General features: G+C 43.9%; 1 protein-coding gene across 5 annotated transcripts in view; it reads left to right on the top strand.

Moving 5' to 3' along the window:
- The first annotated feature begins 207 nt into the window (after positions 1-207).
- LOC129168119 (N-acetylglucosamine-1-phosphotransferase subunits alpha/beta-like) overlaps positions 208-19,347 on the top strand; it is a 31,941-nt gene continuing 12,801 nt past the window's right edge. For 4 of the 5 annotated variants that reach the window (XM_054753019.1, XM_054753017.1, XM_054753021.1 and 1 more), the window contains exons 1-9: positions 208-349; positions 558-652; positions 5,539-5,649; positions 6,276-6,469; positions 14,291-14,355; positions 14,421-14,555; positions 14,747-14,899; positions 14,988-15,182; positions 15,868-16,038. In XM_054753019.1, coding sequence (XP_054608994.1) covers positions 230-349; positions 558-652; positions 5,539-5,649; positions 6,276-6,469; positions 14,291-14,355; positions 14,421-14,555; positions 14,747-14,899; positions 14,988-15,182; positions 15,868-16,038 — 1,239 coding nt within the window. In that variant the 5' untranslated portion in view covers positions 208-229. The remainder of the gene's footprint in view (positions 350-557; positions 653-5,538; positions 5,650-6,275; positions 6,470-14,290; positions 14,356-14,420; positions 14,556-14,746; positions 14,900-14,987; positions 15,183-15,867; positions 16,039-19,347) is intronic. The other variant, XM_054753018.1, reaches the window with a different exon arrangement.

The following is a 19,347-nucleotide window of genomic DNA, read 5'->3' as shown; positions in this document are numbered from 1 at the left end:
TGGTTAAGTCTAATTTTCAAAGCAAGTAATTACTGCATATGTCATCACCTTTCACCTGTTCCAGTATGAATATGAAAGAAATGATTTGTATGGAGGTGTCGATGTGCTCTTACACAACAGCAGCCCTAATTGATCACACCCACCGTTGTACTGTTGCTTATGAGGAAATTGTCGAGGTGTGTGTTAGCTCACTTGAAGAATGCAACGATATGCTCCACTCCCGAGAACCATGCGGGTATTCACGGCACTTCGGAGGAAATTTTACACCCGCCTGTCTCAGAGATACAGATGTCACGTCTACTGCACGGCCCTCATCCTTGTCATAGTGACTATCTACCAGACAGGAGAGGTGAGTTGCCTTGGCCAACATTTGCTCGAAGTAGTAGTAGTAGTTGACTTGGATGTTATAAAAGTAATATGTCAGTTGTCGTCTAGTATTCTCGTAGTGTTGTGTCTGCCGTGGAGGGCAATTTCTTATATACTACTTACTATATTATATGATTATCTACTAACAGACGTTTGTCTTGATATGATGTTAATTATTGTCAATCATACAGATTGTGGAAAAGTGGAGTCGGGACCGGTCTCTCCAGTTGCATGAGATGTTTGAGCCGCACCAAAACTATGAGAACTGTACATCATTCCACAGCAGGTGAGCAATGCACCTCAGCCTATGAAAGAACATGGTGTCATGGTTTAAGCTTATATAAGCTTATATAAGCTTATATATATATATATATATGTGTGTGTGTGTATATATATATATGTATATGTGTATATATGTATATGTACAGTATATGTTTGTATATATATATATATATGTGTGTGTGTATATATATATGTATGTATAAATATATATGTGTATATATACAGTCAAACCTGTCTTAGCGGCCACCTTTATAGAACGGCCACCTGCCTATAGCGGCCACTGAAAAATCCCCCGCAGCAAATTTACATGTTATAGACCCTGTGTATAGCAGTCACCTGTCCAACGCAGCCAGCGGCCACCCATTTTGTCTCCCTTGGTCAATATCTGACTGCATATAGCGGCCAAATTACCGACTCAAGTAGAAGCTTCATGCACGAAAAAGTTTCGTTTTTCAATCAATGAAGCCGACGTGTGTAGACTTTAATTACTGAGTCCTAGCTCAGTCACAATCATTCACAAGATCCACACAAACTGTCAGTTGTTCCACATAAAAAAGCCGTCTTCTTTTGAGCTTGCTATTTCCTGGTCAAACATGTAACTTTAAGAGCATTTGCACCAAAACATTACCACAAAGTAGGCTGGGAACAGGACGTGCTCCCAGCGACGCTACAATAAAAAAAAACATACGCTCGCATGCATGCAGCAGCGGGAGCAAAACTGAGTTCGGTTGTACTTAACTGAAGTATTTTATCAGTTATCAGTTATTATTAAGCCTCTAGCTTCCTTTTAGTAAGTAAAAACCTTGGCTATGATTGCACTACATTGTCATGTAGACCTACAAAGTACACTTGGAAGAACAAGAGGTGAATAAATGTATTGCATTACTTAATTGAAGTAATTGAAGTATTTTTTCCCCCCTTTTCCCCCCTTTTTTTCTTTTTTTTCCTCTACTGGTCAACATTCAAACTGGACGCCAACCTGTCTATAGAGGCCACCTGTCTATAGCGGCCATTTTTGCAGACTCCCTCTAGTGGCCGCGATAGACAAGTTTGACTATATATATATATATATATATATGACTATATATATGCGGATGACTATATATATATGTATATATATATATATATATATATATATATATATATATATATATATATATATATATATATATATATATATTGCAACACACATTGTTGTTGCTTGTCTCCGCACCGGTGCTGTCACCTTAGGAGTACACTTACCTGGATTTCTCACTTACCTTGGTGTCTCAGAACCATTTTTCCTCTGTCGCCTTTTCTTTGTTCCTGTTCACACATCATGTAAAGATCCTTTGTTTTTGCACGCCATCGCCTTGTTTCTGCATACTGGGGGGCCAACACTCGACAGCCGCTGCCGTGCCGTGACAATTTATCTCAAAATTATGACTTTCCTAGCTCATAATCATGACTTTTTATCTGGTAATTTTAACTTTGTCATGATTCTGACTTTGTTTTATAACTTTGACATTTTATCTAATTTAAACTTTTTATTTCATTCTTATGATTTTTTATCTCGTAATTTGGACTTATCTTAATAATTACTTATCTCATAGTTATGACTTTTTATTTCATAAGTTAAATTGTTTTAATCTTGTAATTTTATTTTTTTTACTTTCATTTCAAAGTTTAATGTTTAAAAATTCAGTTAGCTAAAATAGTGTTTTAAAACTCAGTATATAAAAATGTAATTCTAATTTATATAAAGTATAAATATAAAAAAATAAAGAATTTAATAAGTGTACGTGTGTGTGTGTACATATATATATGTATATGTGTGTGTGTGTATTCTATATATATATATATATGTGTGTGTGTGTGTGTATATACAGTCAAACTTGTACAGGTGGCCACTATGGACAGGTTGTCGTCCAGTTTGAATGTTGACCAGTAGAGGGAAAAAAAAAGAATTTTTTTTTTTTAAATAATGTTGACCAGTAGAGGGCACTGTGGGACTGCGGATAAAAGTTGTACAGCACTACTAGGCTTGTTATTATCCACGACCCACAGAACAAAGCTGTGCTACTAATGTCTTACGCTTGTTTTTAATATTTTACTTTTTATACGGCAGAGTGTCATTACAGTTTTAGTTCATCAGGAAGTGACGGGAAGTGACGGTGGGCGTCCCAAGCAGGAGAGCTAGGCTCAGTGCTAACTGTGAGTTTGGAGAGAGTTGGGAAGTGTGTTTATGTTGGCGTGGATGTAAAGTCCTGCAGTGTTCTCCGCTGTTAATAAAGCCATTAAAGTGCATCGGCGACGTGAGTCTCTCCTTCCCCACAACAAGCGGCATTACAGTATTGACCAGTGCACATTGTCTCACACCAGGAAATAAACGGTGTCATTTGTTACAGGCATTGCTTGGACAGCTATGTAGTGGGGCTTGTTTAACCTTTGCCTTGTGGGCAAGCAGGAACGAGAGACGATGCTGAGAGATGTGTGCGTGTTCTGAGCTGCTGTCTGGTGGCCGCGTTCAATAAATAAAGTTGGCAGAAGCAACAGGAGAAGTTTCCTTCTTTGCTTCGGAGCTGAATAACACTGACAAGTTAACAGACTAGTAGCGAACGGAAAAGAAGACGGCTTTGTTTGTGTGGAAGACAGAAGATGAGGACTTTGATGGATTTGTGGATGAGGATTGATCAAAAATAACGTGAGTACATTCTAAAATACTTCAATTAAGTACAACCGAACTCTGTTTTGCTCCCGCTGATTTTTTAAAAACATACGATAGCATGCATGCTAGCGTGTTTAGCGTGCATGCAGTATTGTATTTTATTGTATTGTAGCGTCGCTGGGAGCACGTCCTGTTCCCAGCGTACTTTGCGGTAATTTTTTGGTGCAAATGCTCTTAAAGTTACATGTTTGACCAGGAAATAGCAAGCTCAAAAGAAGACGGCTTTTTTATGTGGAACAACTGACAGTTTGTGTGGATCTTGTGAATGATTGTGACTGAGCTAGGACTCAGTAATTAAAGTCTACACACGACGGCTTCATTGATTGAAAAACAAAACTTTTTTGTGCATGAAGCTTCTACTTGAGTCGGTAATTTGGCCGCTATATGCGGTCAGATATTGACCAAGGGAGACAAAATGGGTGGCTGCGTTAGACAGGTGACTGCTATAATAAATGGAATGTTTTTGTAGTCAGAGCATCGAAAACCTGTTTATGACGTTCTCAATGCACTTTTTAACATTATGAAAGACCTGTAGACATGAAATAACACCCCTATAGTCACCTTTACACTATTATTCATTGTTTACACCACATTTTAGCTCATATTATTATTTTTTCAAAACTTAAGAAGTCAAAAATGTACCACTTCCACACGGAATGGGAGGATATTTTTTTCATGGCTGACTTCATGCAGTGTTAAAGGAACAGTTGGGATGTTTTTGGCATGAAGTTGTATGACATCCCCATCAACAGTGTACTACACCACCAGTGACTTACCCCCCCCTCCCAGTCCCCCGAGTCAAGTTGTTGTCGGATTTCCGTGACGAGGAACGTAGTTCTGCTTAGTTGCTGGGTCATTTAAGTGAAGAGTTTGGCTTCTCAAAACAATATGCGTTCAAAACAGTAACACATTTGTATTTTGAAAAATGCCTACTCGAAAAAATCAGACCTCACAAATCGCTTAGAGTACATTTGTCTCCCGCCGTCGTCTCTCCATTCTTGTCTATGTGACAAAGACGCTTGTATCTTCTTCCGCTCTGGAACACACACGTAAAGAAGATGGCCGCCGCGATCAACTAGAGAAAAAGTCAACTGTTGATGGTTTTGCTTCACGTCCTGAACTCCACTATATTGTATTGTATTGTATTACACTATAGAAATGCATGTTTTCTACACTTCCGTTTCTTAAACTATTATTTCATGATGAATTGGAAAATGTGCTCATTGCTGAAATCTTTAGAACAGGGGTCACCAACGTGGTGCCCGCGGGCACATTTTGGTAATGTTTTGGTAAAACAAGCATATTTGCTTTGTTTGGGTTTAGAATAATCTCTGAAAATAAATGTTACAAAAATGAGTAGCTCTTGGCCATTTTCATTTTGTAAAAGTAGCTCTCACAAGGAAAAACGTTGGTGAACCCTGCTTTAGAATATGTTGCCTTGACTCCGGCTGCATTGTCTTTTGAATCATCATTTTCATTCCTTGTAAATCTGTCATGTTTGATAGAAAATGTTAACTGGACGTAATACATGAACTGTGTGTATAATGAACGCTATGTAGCTATTTTGACTGATAGTTTATGTACAGAACTATTGAATTTGAATTATGTGTAATTATCTTAATTGCCATATTGAACTGTGATTAGAGATTAGAAAGTCAAAAATACTAATACTAGCAGTTTCACACCTCTCAATTTACCGGCCGGTCTATGTTCCCACCCGCACCTATGGTCATGAGCTTTGGGTCATGACCGAAGGAACGAGTTTCCTCGGTAGGGTGGCTGGACTCACCCTTAGAGATAGGGTTAGGAGCTCGGGCACCCGTGAGAAGCTCAGAGTAAAGCTTCTTCTGCTACACATTGAGATGAAGTTGCTCGGGCATCTCATCCGGATGCTTCCCGGGCGCCTCCCTGGTGAGGTGTTCCGGGCATGCCCAGCCGGGAGAATGCTCTGCGGCAGACCTAGGACACGCTGGATGGATTATTATTATTGGAAGAGGTGGCAGAGGACCGGGAAGTCTGGACTTCCCTACTGATACTGATGCCCCCACGCCCCCGCTCACAGGCTGAAAAGTATGATCATTAGGATTTGGTCATTATGGTCAGGCTGAAAGAGTGTGAGCAGCCCTGCTAGAGATCAACTAGTCTTTAATGCTGGCTAGATTTCTTCTTCTTCTTTCTTGCAGAGAGTGCACGCCCATGCCCATCGATCTGGTGTACACGTGGGTGAACGGCTCAGATGTGACCCTGCTGAGGGGCCTGGCGGTGGCCAAAGTGCAATTGGAAGAGGAACTGGGGTGGGTGAGCGTGTAGCGTTGCTTACGATGACTGGGCCGTTGACTGCTTGAAAAAATGTGAAGGCTTTTTTCTGAAACTGTGGAAATATTTCACAATAAAAATCCCCAAATACAATCCAAACATAAAAATCGTTGTATGTTTGTTGAGTTTGGAGATGGCTTATGCAGTAATACAGTAATATAGTGTAAAACAGTGTATAAGAATGTCTGTCTGATAAATGTCATCATTACCATCAGGCATCCTTTGTGCTCAGCAAACACTTGGAATGAAGTGCAGAGTTCAAGGTTTGGATCTGCCTGGTCTGCTTGGCTTTGTCTGCCGCTGACTTACTTCTGGTACAGATAGAAACCTGTTGTTCTACATTATAGCACCCTGGGGATTGAAAATTACACAAGAGATTAACCCTGAGATTACACAAGAGTCAGAAAAAGTGTGAGTGTGTGGATGAGAATGTTTCAAACACCACCGTTATGCTCGTAAATATATTTTTATTCATTCAAGTCCATCATCACTGTGCAAAGAGAACCATCAATCCCCCAAGTACAAAAAAACCCAACAGAATTTAGGGTTTCGTGCTGTTCATTGGATAGCAACATGATGCTTTTTGGGTCTCATTCATTTCCAGGGAGAAGCCCAAATGCCCGCTGGCCCACTGCTTCCCAGCGCCGGTGCTGGTGCTCGATCCTGCTCTTCCTGCCAGTATGACGGTTAACGAGCTACCTCTGCTGTCGCCCTCCCTTTCAGCTGCAAAGGAACTGCTGCAGCTCAACAAACCGCTCCAACCCGTTTCCGCTGTCATCTTCCATTCGCAGGCTGACGGTAAAGATTGAAACCGCATATTCCAAATTGTACATTGAATGCAGCACAAACACAGATACAGTAATATTTCATTAATCATCGTATTGCCTATTATTGCCTGACTCACCCCCCCCGAACATGCTTGTGCACCGCCCACCCAATGTAACAGCACACCCTGCAGCCCCACAGCCAGATAGTGGAAAAGCAAAGAGATGGAAAACGGCCCAGCGAAGCACAAAGACAGGCGGCAACAAACACCCTAGTGCGTGACAGAGCACCGCCACCACAACGGACCCCGCTCCAGGATGCCCCCCATTTTAAAGCACAACTTAACCAAGATGAATTGAGATCTATCAGTGTGGAAAATGTTATAAAGCCATTTCTAAAGCTGTGGGACTCCAGCAAACCACAATAAGAGCCATTATCGACAAATGGCTAAAACATGGAACAGTGGTGAGACTTCCCATGAGTGGTCGGCCAACCAAAATGAACCCAAGAGCACAGCGACGACTCATCCGAGGTCACAAAAGACCCCACAACAACATCCAAAGAACTGCCAGCCTCACTTAAGCCTCAGTTAAGGTCAGTGTTCATGACTCCACCATAAGAAAGACACTGGGCAAAAACGGCCTGCATGGCAGAGTTCCAAGACCAAAACCACTGCTGAACAAAAACAACATTAAGGCTCATCTCGATTTTGCCAGAAAACATCTTGATGACCCCCAAGGCCTTTGGGAAAATACTTTGTGGTCTGACCAGACAAAAATTGAACTTTTTGGAAGGTGTGTGTCCCAATACATCTGGTGTAAAAGTAACACCGCATTTCATCATAGCACCTGTAAAATATGGTGGTGGTAGTGTAATGGTCTGGAGCTGTTTTGCTGTTTCAGGACCTGGAAGACTTGCTGTGATAAATGGAACCATGAATTCGGCTGTCTTACAAAAAATCCTGAAGGAGAATGCCCGGCCATCTGTTGGTGAAAGCAACTTGGGTTCTGCAGCAGGACAATGATCCAAAACACACCAGGAAGCCCACCTCTGAATGGATGAAGACTTTGGAGTGGCCTAGTCAAAGTCCTGACCTGAATCCTATAGAGATGCTGTGGCATGACCTTAAAAAGCAAAAGCCTCCAATGTGGCTGAATGACAACAATTCTGCAAAATCCCCCCACAGCGCTGAAAGAGACTCATTGCAAGTTATCACAAACGCTTGATTGCAGTTGTTGCTGCTAAGGGGGGCCCAACCACATATTAGGTTTAGGGGCAATCACTTTTCACACAACGCCATGTTGGTTTGGATTTTTTTCTCCGTTATTTACAAAATGTTTCATTTAAAAACTGCATTCTGTTTTGGGTTGTGTTGTCATTGACTAATATTTACATTTGTTTGATGATCTGAAACATTTAAGCGTGAAACATGCAAAACAAATATGCAAACATGCAAAAAAATAAGAAATCAGGAAGGGAAGTAACACTGAAAGTACTGCCTGCCTTTCATGTCCCCCCTGACAGTTCGCTGCTCCCAGGGGGACCCTACCCACTATTTGAGAAGCACTGTTTTATAGTATGATCATGTGGACTTGTAAGTTGCACGCTGAAAAAGTGTGTACAACGTATACATAAATATTCATATTTAGACAAATACAGTAGTAAACATATTCCACATTTATAAATACAGTATATTTTCTATATTTATATTAGGAGGTAGATCTTTGGGACTTTTGAAAAGTACCTCATGGGCTGAAAAAGTATGAGCATGTCACAGCTGGTGTGAGGAGTCTGGTGTAGGATCCCAAGATGCAGCAGCAAGACAACTCCAGGTAAGTAAAAAGGTCTTTATTCTTACACAAGGCACTAAACTAAAAGGAACAAAAACAACGGTGCCAACTAGAGTCCGGGGGCACCACGATAAAAGGAGTAAAACAGGTAGGAAACAAAATATAACTGAGATACAAGCGGGTTGCCAGATGAGCAGGCGGAAAGTTAAAAAGGCACAAAAACACTGTCTAGGAAGACACAGAGTGTAGCGGAAACGGTCCAACACACGGAATAATCCCACGTTTTCCAGACGCAGCCACAGGGATTAAGTAGCTGGGATAATAAGATACAGCTGTGCTCATCAGGCAGCTCCGCCCATCACAGGAGGGACAGCACCTGAATGACACAGAAAGAACAGCAGTAACTGGATCTAGAAATGAACCTTATGAAAACCAAAGATATGTCATTGTAGAGCGTGACATTATCCCCCCCTCCCCTCAAGGAGAGCCACCTGGCGGTCTACCAGGCTTGTCTGAAAATTTATGATAAAATTCGGAAAGAAGGGTGGGGTCGAGGATGAGCGACCGGGGAACCCAGGAACGATCCTCAGGGCCGTAACCCTCCCAATCGATGAGGTACTGAACACCCCTGCCCCGTCTCCTAGCGTCCAAGATGGACTTAGCTGTAAAGGCGGGATGACCAACGATCAAGCAAGGAGGGGGAGGAAGCACTGGTGGCGGACTCAGGTCACTCTCGGCGACGGGCTTCAGGTGTGACACATGGAATACCGGATGCGTCTTGAGGGAGGGAGGAATCTTGAGTCTGACGAACATTGGACCCACCTTCCGATCCACTTTGTACGGTCAGACAAACCTGGGAGCCAGTTTTTTGGACTCCACAGCTAGGGGCAGGTCCCAGGATGACAACCACACCCTCTGCCCAGGTTGAAAATTCGGTGCCGGCTTGCGATGACGATCAGCAATCCTCTGATTCCGCTTCGCAGTGCGTAAAAGGGCCGCCCGTGTGTTGCGCCAGACCTGGTGGACCCGGCGAAGAAAACCGGCCACAGATGACACCGAAGATTCTGCCTCCTGGGATGGGAATAGTGGAGGCTGAAAACCGTGGACTACATGAAATGGGGAGAGACCAGTGGAGGAGCACACTAGTGTGTTATGCGCGTACTCCACCCAGGGAAGGTCACGAGCCCAGGATGTGGGGTGCTGGTGGCACACGCACCGTAAGGCAGATTCCAGGTCCTGGTTAGCCTGCTCCGTCTGGCCATTGGTTTGAGGATAGTAGCCCGAGGAAAGGCTGACAGAGGCCCCCAACGACTTGCAGAAGGACCTCCAGGTGGCTGAGGCGAACTGGGGACCCCTGTCCGATACCACGTCGACGGGTATTCCATGGAGTCGCACAACGTGCTGGACCAGGAGTTTGGCTGTTTCCAGCGAAGAGCGGAGTCTGCGTAGAGGGACAAAATAGGTAAGTTTTGAAAATCTGTCCACAATAGTTAGAACGGTAGTGAACCCCCTAGAAGCGGGCAGACCAGTAACAAAATCCATCGTTATGTGCGACCAGGAACGGGAAGGGATATGAAGAGGTTGGAGTAATCCGGCTGGTGGTTGGTTCGATGACTTGTTTCTGGCACAGATGGAGCAGGCTGCCACGAATCTTTTGGTGTCTGTGTGGAGGGAAGGCCACCAAAAGCGCTGGGTAAGGAGGAAGGCCGTGCTTCTGGCTCCCGGATGACAGGCGATCCTGGAACAATGCGCCCAGGTCAGGACCTCTTAACGAAGAGTACAGGGAACGAAGAGCCGGCCTGGCGGGCAACCTGCCGGAGGAGGTGTGTCCCGAAAAGCTTCTGCCACTCTCTTCTCCACTTGCCACTGAAGACCCCCCAGGATGCGGGAATGAGGAAGGATGGTCTCCGGAGGACACTCCTCAGCCGGGGGGGCGAACATCCTGGACAACGCATCTGGCTTGCCGTTGCGTGACCCAGGCCGATAGGTCAACGTAAGATCGAACCTGGTGAGGAACAGTGCCCACCGAGCCTGGCGGGGGTTGAGGCGTTGAGCTGCACGTATGTAAGCGAGGTTTCTGTGGTCTGTGAAGATGATGAACGGATGTGTTGCTCCCTCCAACCAGTGCCTCCACTCCTGCAGGGTGAGGACCACCGCCAGCAGCTCCCGGTTGCCAACATCATAGTTCCTCTCAGCAGGCGAGAGACGCCTGGAGAAAAAGGCGCAGGGGTGCAGCCTCTGGTCGTGACTGGAGCGCTGGGAGAGCACGGCCCAACCCCCGTGTCAGACGCATCAACCTCAACGGTAAAAGCAAGAGAAGGATCAGGGTAGATCAAAACAGGTGCTGAGGTAAAGGCGGACTTCAGGCGCCTGAAGGCCAGGTCGGCCCCCGGCGACCAATCAAAGGGGACCTTAGAGGATGTTAGCTTGTTCAGAGGTTCAGCTACTTTACTGAAATCTCGGATAAAGCGCCGGTAAAAGTTGGCAAATCCCAGGAACCTCTGCAAAAGCTTTCTAGATGTAGGAGTAGGCCAGTCCACCACTGCCTGAATTTTGGCAGGGTCAGGACGAAGTTGGCCCTTCTCCACAATAAACCCAAGGAAAGACACCGAATGAAAAGAAAAGAAGGAATGAAAAGAGCATTTCTGTGGTTTAACGAAAAGCCTGTTCTCTAATAATCGTTGCAAGACGAGACGGACGTGGTGGTGGTGCTGATCGAGAGAGGTGGAGAATATGAGAATGTCGTCCAGATAAACAAAAATGAAACGGCCGATCATGTCTCGGAGGACGTCATTAATAAGGGATTGAAAAACTGCGAGGGCGTTGGTGAGTCCAAAGGGCATGACATAATATTCAAAGTGCCCCAGAGGAGTGTTAAATCCTGTTTTCCACTCATCCCCGTTACGAATGTGCACCAAGTGATAAGCGTTCCGTAAATCCAGTTTAGTCAAAATATTTGCGTTGTGGAGCGGCGAAAAAGCAGAATCGAGAAGGGGTAGCGGATAGTTGTTGCGTTCTGTAATCTTGTTGAGCGTGCGGAAATCAATACATGGCCGTAGGGAGCCGTCCTTCTTTTTAACAAAAAAGAACCCCGCCACTAGGGGAGAAGAAGATGGTCGGAAGTGACCAGCGGCGAGCGAAGTGGTAATATACTCCTCCAGGGCACTTTGTTCAGCTAGAGAGATGTTATACAGGCGAGAGGAGGGGAGAGGTGACCCAGGAAGCAGATTGATTGCGCAGTCATAGGGCCAGTGGGGAGGGAGTGTCATGGCTTGGTCTTTACAGAACACTTTCCCAAGGGAGTGATATTCCCTGGGAACAAATGAAAGGTCAGGAGAAACGAGTGAGGAGGTGTGGGAGGGAGTGACAGGAGGTGAAGCTGAGCCTAAACAGTGTGAATGACAAAAAGTGCTCCAATTGGAAATTTTTAATGTGGACCAATCAATAGTGGGGCTATGTCGGTGAAGCCAAGGGAGACCCAGCACCACGGGAGCAGAACGAGAGGGAATAATCAAAAAACGAATGCATTCATGATGATTACACGAGAGTAAAAGAGAAAGGGGACGCTAGCTAGGTGCAAACCGTCAAGAGAACGAACATGTTTGCAAGTTTCAACAGGCATAGTAGGAATGTCCAGCTGTTTAACAAGACCAAAGTCAATAAAATTCTCGTCAGCGCCAGAGTCAATAAGACCAGTAATAGTGTGCCCCTCCCTCCCCTGCCAAGACAGCGTACCTTCCACTTGGAGACGCCCCACGAAGGAACTGGAGGGGGGAGGAGGAGGTGAAGATCCTCTCTCCGCTGGAGCGCTCGTGGAGGCCGCCGATCGCCGTGGCCGAGGACGACTTGGACAGCAGGTGATAGCGTGGTCCGCTGCTCCACAGTAGAGACATAACCGCAGGAGAACGCGACGCCTCCTTTCGGTGCCCGACAACCGGCTGGCTCCCAGCTGCATCGGCGACTCATCTTCGGCGGTCTCCGACGGGGAGACGACGAAGATCCAGGCGACAAAGCGATGACTGGTCGGCTGTGTGGGGAGGGGCCCCGCCCCGCTGTCGGACCAACTCCCGCAGGCGGTTATCCAGCCGAATAGAGAGAGCGATGAGTTCCTCGAGCGTCCTCGTCTCATCGCGGGCAGCCAGCTCGTCCTGTATGCGGGCGCTGAGACTGGCCAAAAACACACAGCGGAGGGCTTTTTCGTTCCAACCACTCTCCACTGCCAGGATGCGGAACGTGATGGAATGCTGAACTCAAGCCCTGGCGGAGAGCCAAAAGCCGGAATCCGGCCTCTCGTTCCCGCACTGGATGGTTGAAAACGCTCCTCATCTCCTCCATGAATGCTTGCAAACTGGTGCGGAGCTCCGGCTTGCTTTCACAAACGACCATAGCCCATTTGGTGGCGCGACCCGTGAGCAAGCCAATTATATAAGCCACCTTAGCTGAGTCGGAGGCATAGGTCTGAGGCTGCTGGTTGAAAATCAGGAAACAGTGGTGAAGGAAAAGCCTGCACCCACCAAAGTCCCCCTCATACCTTGAGGAGTGAGGGAAGTTGGGCTCACGTGGTAACGGGCTGGGTGGTATGAGCGTCAGAGGACCAGACGCCAGTGGTGCGGCGCTGCGGTGACAGAGGAGCTTGCCATGCGGGCATGCATCTCCCAGACGAGGGTAGATAAGTCCTCCAGGGTCTGGTCGTGGCGACTTAGCATCTGACCCTGGGCTTTGAGGGCGAACTGCAGTTGCTCATGCTCTGCGGGATCCATGACTCTGGTGGGATTATTCTGTCACGGCTGGTGTGAGGAGTCTGGTGTAGGATCCCAAGATGCAGCAGCAAGACAACTCCAGGTAAGAAAAAAAGGTCTTTATTCTTACACAAGGCACTAAACTAAAAGGAACAAAAAACAACGGTGCCAACTAGAATCCGGGGGCACCGCGATAAAAGGAGTAAAACAGGTAAGAAACAAAATATACCTGAGATACAAGCGGGTTGCCAGATGAGCAGGCGAAAAGTTAAAAATGCACAAAAACACTGTCCAACATGGTGGTCCAACACACCGAATAATCCCACGTCTTCCAGACGCAGCCACAGGGATTAAATAGCTGGGATAATAAAATACAGCTGTGCTCATCAGGCAGCTCCGCCCATCTCAGGAGGGACAGCACCTGAATGACACAGAAAGAACAGCAGTAACTGGATCTAGAAATGGACCTTATGAAAACCAAAGATATGTCACCGTAGAGCGTGACAGAGCACCTCTTAACTAAAGTAAGTTTCATTTCATTCTTGTTGTGAATTCCGACTTACTCTAAAAGTCGACTTACAGGTACGGAACTTGTTTGGAACCCGAAGAGCACTTGTAAAATAAGAAATGATCACAATGAAGCCTGTGATGTGGTTTTACAATTGCAGTCATGCTGGAATAGTAATTCATTGAAAAGAAATGACTGTTGTCTTCACTGTGATGGCAAAGCGAAACCGTTTTCCAAACAATAGTTAGACAGAATGGAAATGTCATTTGTGGAAGGTTGTGATTGAAATGCTTGGAAGACATGTCCGCATACTTGTGATACAGACATTTTGAAAGTCTTATCATTAGCCGACGTCTATGGTGAGCTGCCAACCCATCCATCCATCCATTTTCTATGCCGCTTCTCACTAGGGTCGCGGGGGCATGCTGGAGCATATCCCAGCTGACTTCAGGCGACAGGCGGGGTACACCCTGGACTGGTCGCCAGCCAATCGCAGGGCATATACTGTATAGACAAACAACCACATTCATACCTATGGACAATTTAGAGTCTCCAATTAACCTAACATGCACGTTTTTAGATATATATATATAGGAAATGCTCCCTGCAGCCTCATGAAATGTGTAAATTCAGTGATTTTTTACTTTGAAAAATGTTTTAAAAAAAGACTGGATTCATACAGAAAATGAATTTATAATACAGTAAAGATATAAATATTAAAGATATGAATATTTATTATACGTTGTCATGATTTGTATTTTTTTTTCACCATGGCTCTGCCTCACCTGACTGCATGTCACTGTGTTTTGTATTCCAGCTGATAAGGCATTGGCAGGCGTGCTCAAAGAAGACCAGACATTCTCCGTCTCCAGAAGTTACCTGGTGAGGTTTTGTTGTCTGTTTGTCAAACGTTACATCACCAGCTGGTTGTGTGTTGTTGTTGACAGACCACGGACAAAGAGCCTCCAGGTCTAATCCAAATGCAGACTCTGGCTTATCTGAGCGGATTCCCGGGGTCCTTTGAGGTATTGGAGGAGCTGCGAGCCAAATTGCCCACTGCCATCAATGACAAGATCACTGCGGTAAAGCTTCTTGTCTACAATGTACTGTACCAATATGAGCCCTAGTGGTAGAGAACATGCACAACCAATCATAAGTTTTTATTCAACCAACCAAAACATCATTATAATAGGAAAAACACTAATTGTCATCATACTGTAGTGGGCCAAATCAATCCCTCACTGTACTGTTTGTTTATGCATGTGATCCTCAGTGTGAGTTGTACCCTGAAGCCAGTATCGCTCTGCTACACCTCAAAAGTCCACAGCACTTGACTGATCTCCTCCAGGAGGCTAACAATAAACTGACGCTGGATGGAAAGGAGTTGGCCATCAGCCCTGTGTACTTATTCTATGACATCATCAAGGTTGCACACCATTGCAAAACAGCACTGCACTAACTACCATGTTGCTGGAATAATACCTCTATGACAGTGTTCAACCTTTTGTCCTCAGCCTGACTTTATAAAGAAAGAGACCAAAGATATTCTGAAAGCCAACCGCTTTGAGGACAATGATGCGCTCCGCCATTCGCTGCGCTCCGTGGAAAAATACGCCCCCTGGGTGCGACACATCTTCATTGTCACCAACCGGCAGATTCCCTTCTGGCTCAACCTGGAGAACCCCCGAGTTTCAGTTGTCACACATCAGGTAACCGGGCCCGACTTGCGGCGTCAGCTGCATGAGCAAACCACAACTCTATTTGGCTTGTTGTCGCGGACGAGTGATGGTAGTTGAGGAGGGAGGGGCTGGTCAATGCGTTAAAACAGTCTGCCCTTAGGAGCCGTGTTGAGCAGGTTGAAGATTTTTTTAGAGGCGCACATCTATGGAGTTATATTTGTGCCTTTAATTTTGAGGTAGCAAAGGCAGATTTGGATAATAATAATAATTTAATAATTTCTCTTGTGGCGTAGGCACATTGCTGCGCTCTGTCACTCCCTATATTCCTCTCTCTCAACCTCTGCACGCTTATCGCCCAAAATGTGTTGCTTGCACAACAAGCGAGCCAGTGTGCTCGCGCTGGTATCTCCAGCCAGGTTTTGGGGACTGGGCTCCTGGCTGGGGCTTGCGGTTGTGTGCCTGGAAAGCGGCGATTCGTACGGTGTGTTCAGTGGACAAACTGTGTGCCTGTTGGTCACTCTCCGGAAGGGGAGGGCACTGATGTGATAATACTTTTTTTTTTCTAATATTCTAGTGATCAACCGGCAAAGTCCCAAAGTGGACTGGTCGACCCCTAGTCCAAACTAACATGAGCAAAAATGTCTTGCAGAACTGGTAGAACGCTTGTGCGAGGTTATAGTATCTCAAATGAGCATATATATCTTCTGAATTGCAGGAAATCTTCTTGAACCACAACCACCTCCCCACCTTCAGCTCCCGCGCTATCGAGAGCCACATCCACCGCATCCCTGGGCTTTCGCAGAAGTTCATTTACCTGAACGATGACATGATGTTTGGCAAAGACGTCTGGGTGGACGACTTCTACACCCCATCGAATGGGCAGAAAGTAATCTAAATAGACAAATGGTCAAACATTTGCATAAAATGTACACCACTCTTCTATATCATGTCACTAGGGTGACAACATACTGTACCTGGTCCGTTTTCCACTTTCCCCTCAGAGGTACAACATTTTGTCACAAGGGTGACAACTAGGGATGAGCGAGTACACCAATATCTGTGTCTGTATCTGTATCTGTTCACCCATCTAAATTATCCATATCAGTCGCTGTACTTGGAGTGGGCGGGGCATAAATGGAACATGGGCGTGGTTTAACCGGAAATGGGCGGGGCTTCAATCGGTACATTATTTAAAGTCTGAAATTGACATGGATTGATCAGAAGTTGCTATATTTATTGTTTATTATACAATGTATACTGTGTATGTGTGTTAGCACGAGCTGTCTTGTGAAACGCACCGCCTACATTACGAAACAAGTTTAAGATTGCGCCGTGCATACTGCAACGTATTGAGAGGGGTGTAATATTTGACCACCATTATGTATAAAATGTAGTATGATAGCCATACAGGCAGAATGTTTGATGCAACTGTGCAGGTGTACTTAATGTTGTGGCCAGTCAATACACGTTAGTGTTACGACTGTCTGGCCGCACGGTGGTCTAGTGGTTAGCATGTTGGCCACACAGACACAGTCTGGAGATCGGGAAGACCTGGTTTGGTTTGGTTTGGTTTAGTTTATTTGAACATGAAGGTTACAATGCAATACATCTCATGAATCATTCTTTCACAGTTTCATATGTCCAAAAGGAGTAGGAAGAAGCAAAGCTTATTTAATCCTACCCCCCTTCTATTCCACATCTATTACAGTACATATTATTCACTTCCTGCATTCCATGTCATGTTTCCTATGGTAATCAGAATAATAGTACATCCTAAATAGTAAGAAGACAAAAAAAGAAAAAAACAACACATGTATATGTATATGTATATATATATATATATATATATATATATATATATATATATATATATATATATATATATATATATATATACATACACATATATATATATGTATACATACACATATATATATGTATATATATATATATATATATACACACACACATATATATATATACGTATATACATATATATATATACATATTCATCATATAAGAAAAAGAAAGAGAGATTACTAGAATCAGAGTTGGAGAAAAAAATCCAACTCCTCGAAACCGCTCATGCTGACTCAAAGGATGAGCATATCCTAAGTAACCTAAGGAAACTGAAACTAGACTTAAAAGAAATTACTGACAAGAAAATTCAGTTCCAACTGCAGAGACTACGTTTGGAAAAGTTTGAGCATGGCAATAAACACGGAAAATACTTAGCTAACCAGCTAAAAGTCAATAAAGAAAAAAGCTCTATCTCCTCCATTAGAAACTCAGGAGGTCACATCACTCACCTCCCGGAAGAAATTAATTCTGTCTTTAGGAGCTTTTATAAAAATCTATATACACCTCAGATTAAACCATCTCTCCCAGATATCAAAACATTTCTCAACAACATAGAATTACCAAAATTAAATGACGAACAGGTGACCAACTTAGATGTACCCATTTCATTCATAGAACTCCATAATGCTCTACACCGGTTGCCGAATAATAAAGCACCAGGACCTGACGGTTTCCCTGCCGAGTTTTATAAAACATTCTGGCCATTACTATCTCCAATATTTCTTAGAATGGTTTTGGAAACTAAAGACAGTTCATGCTTGCCTCCAACCATGAACTCAGCTACAATCAGTCTCCTGCTGAAACCGGATAAGGACCCAACACTACCTTCCAGTTATCGTCCAATTTCACTGATTAATGCAGATCTTAAAATAATATGCAAAGCGTTAGCTATAAGGCTGGAAAAAGTTACCCCTCATATAATACACCCTGATCAATCAGGATTTATTAAGGGGAGAAACTCAACTAGCAATGTACGCCGTCTAATCAATCTGATTGATTACTCTATCATCCATAATTTAGAAACCACAATTGTCTCATTGGATGCTGAAAAAGCATTTGACAGAGTAAACTGGAAATTTCTCTTTGCAACACTACATAAATTTGGCTTTGGAGACTCATTCAGAACATGGATTAAAATACTATACAACACCCCGAAGGCCTCTGTTCGGACCAACAATCACATCTCTCCAGAATTTACTTTACAAAGAGGTACTAGGCAAGGGTGTCCACTCTCTCCCTCACTATTTGCTATCTTTATCGAACCTCTTGCAGCTGCAATTCGACAACATATAAATATTAAAGGGATCCACACCACAAATGTTCATCATAAGATAAGCCTTTATGCTGATGATGTATTACTCTTCCTGGATAATTCACATTCTTCACTTCACGAATCTATCTCACTCATTAACAATTATAGCACCTTCTCAGATTACTCCATTAACTGGTCTAAATCCACAGTACTGCCCATTAACTTTGGTTTCCAGAGCACCCCCTCTATACCACTGTGTTCAGGGAACATTAAGTATTTGGGTATTAACATTTCCTCCAACCTGTCAGACCTGATCCGCTTGAATTATACTCCACTATTGAAGTCAATAGAAGATGATCTTGCACGTTGGAGAACCTTGCCCATCTCACTTACAGGCAGAGTATCCACCGTGAAAATGATGATTTTACCCAAGGTTAATTATCTATTTTCCATGATCCCCACTAAACCATCTATAATTTGGTTCAAGTCATTAGACTCATATATAAATAAATTTCTTTGGAAAAATAAGCCAGCACGAATAAGTCTCAAAACATTACAAAAATCTAAAGAATATGGGGGCTTAGAACTCCCAAACTTCTCCAACTACTTCCTTGCAAACAGGTTACAGTATATCTTAAAATGGATCAACCCTAACCCATTGGATTATTTATGGCTAGACATAGAACAATCACTTAGCCACGAAATCCCAATTTGTAACCTGCCCTTCATTAGCCAAATCCTCCGAAAAAATAATTGTTTTAAAAGTATAAATATAAGCAACACTCTGACAGCTTGGTGGGAATTTTTAAAAATAACAAAATTCTCGCTCACTCCTTGCCAATACACTCCCGTCTGGAATAATCCTGACATCTTGCTTAAAAAGAAACCATTAAATTTCCCAACATGGCACGAAAAAGGAATAAGTTGTATGAAAAATATAATTATAGGAAACAACTTTATCTCATTTAACGACCTTGTTACACAGTATGGAATAAATCATAACAAATTTCTTGAATACATACAAATTAAATCCATAATTAAAGCAAGTTTCAGGACCATATCATGGGAAAGCAATACCACTAT

This window comes from Dunckerocampus dactyliophorus, chromosome 15 (genome assembly GCF_027744805.1).
Source record: "Dunckerocampus dactyliophorus isolate RoL2022-P2 chromosome 15, RoL_Ddac_1.1, whole genome shotgun sequence".
Lineage (NCBI taxonomy): Eukaryota > Metazoa > Chordata > Actinopteri > Syngnathiformes > Syngnathidae > Dunckerocampus > Dunckerocampus dactyliophorus.
Note: the sequence above shows the minus strand (reverse complement) of the source record. Positions and strands in the feature narration are given on the sequence as shown.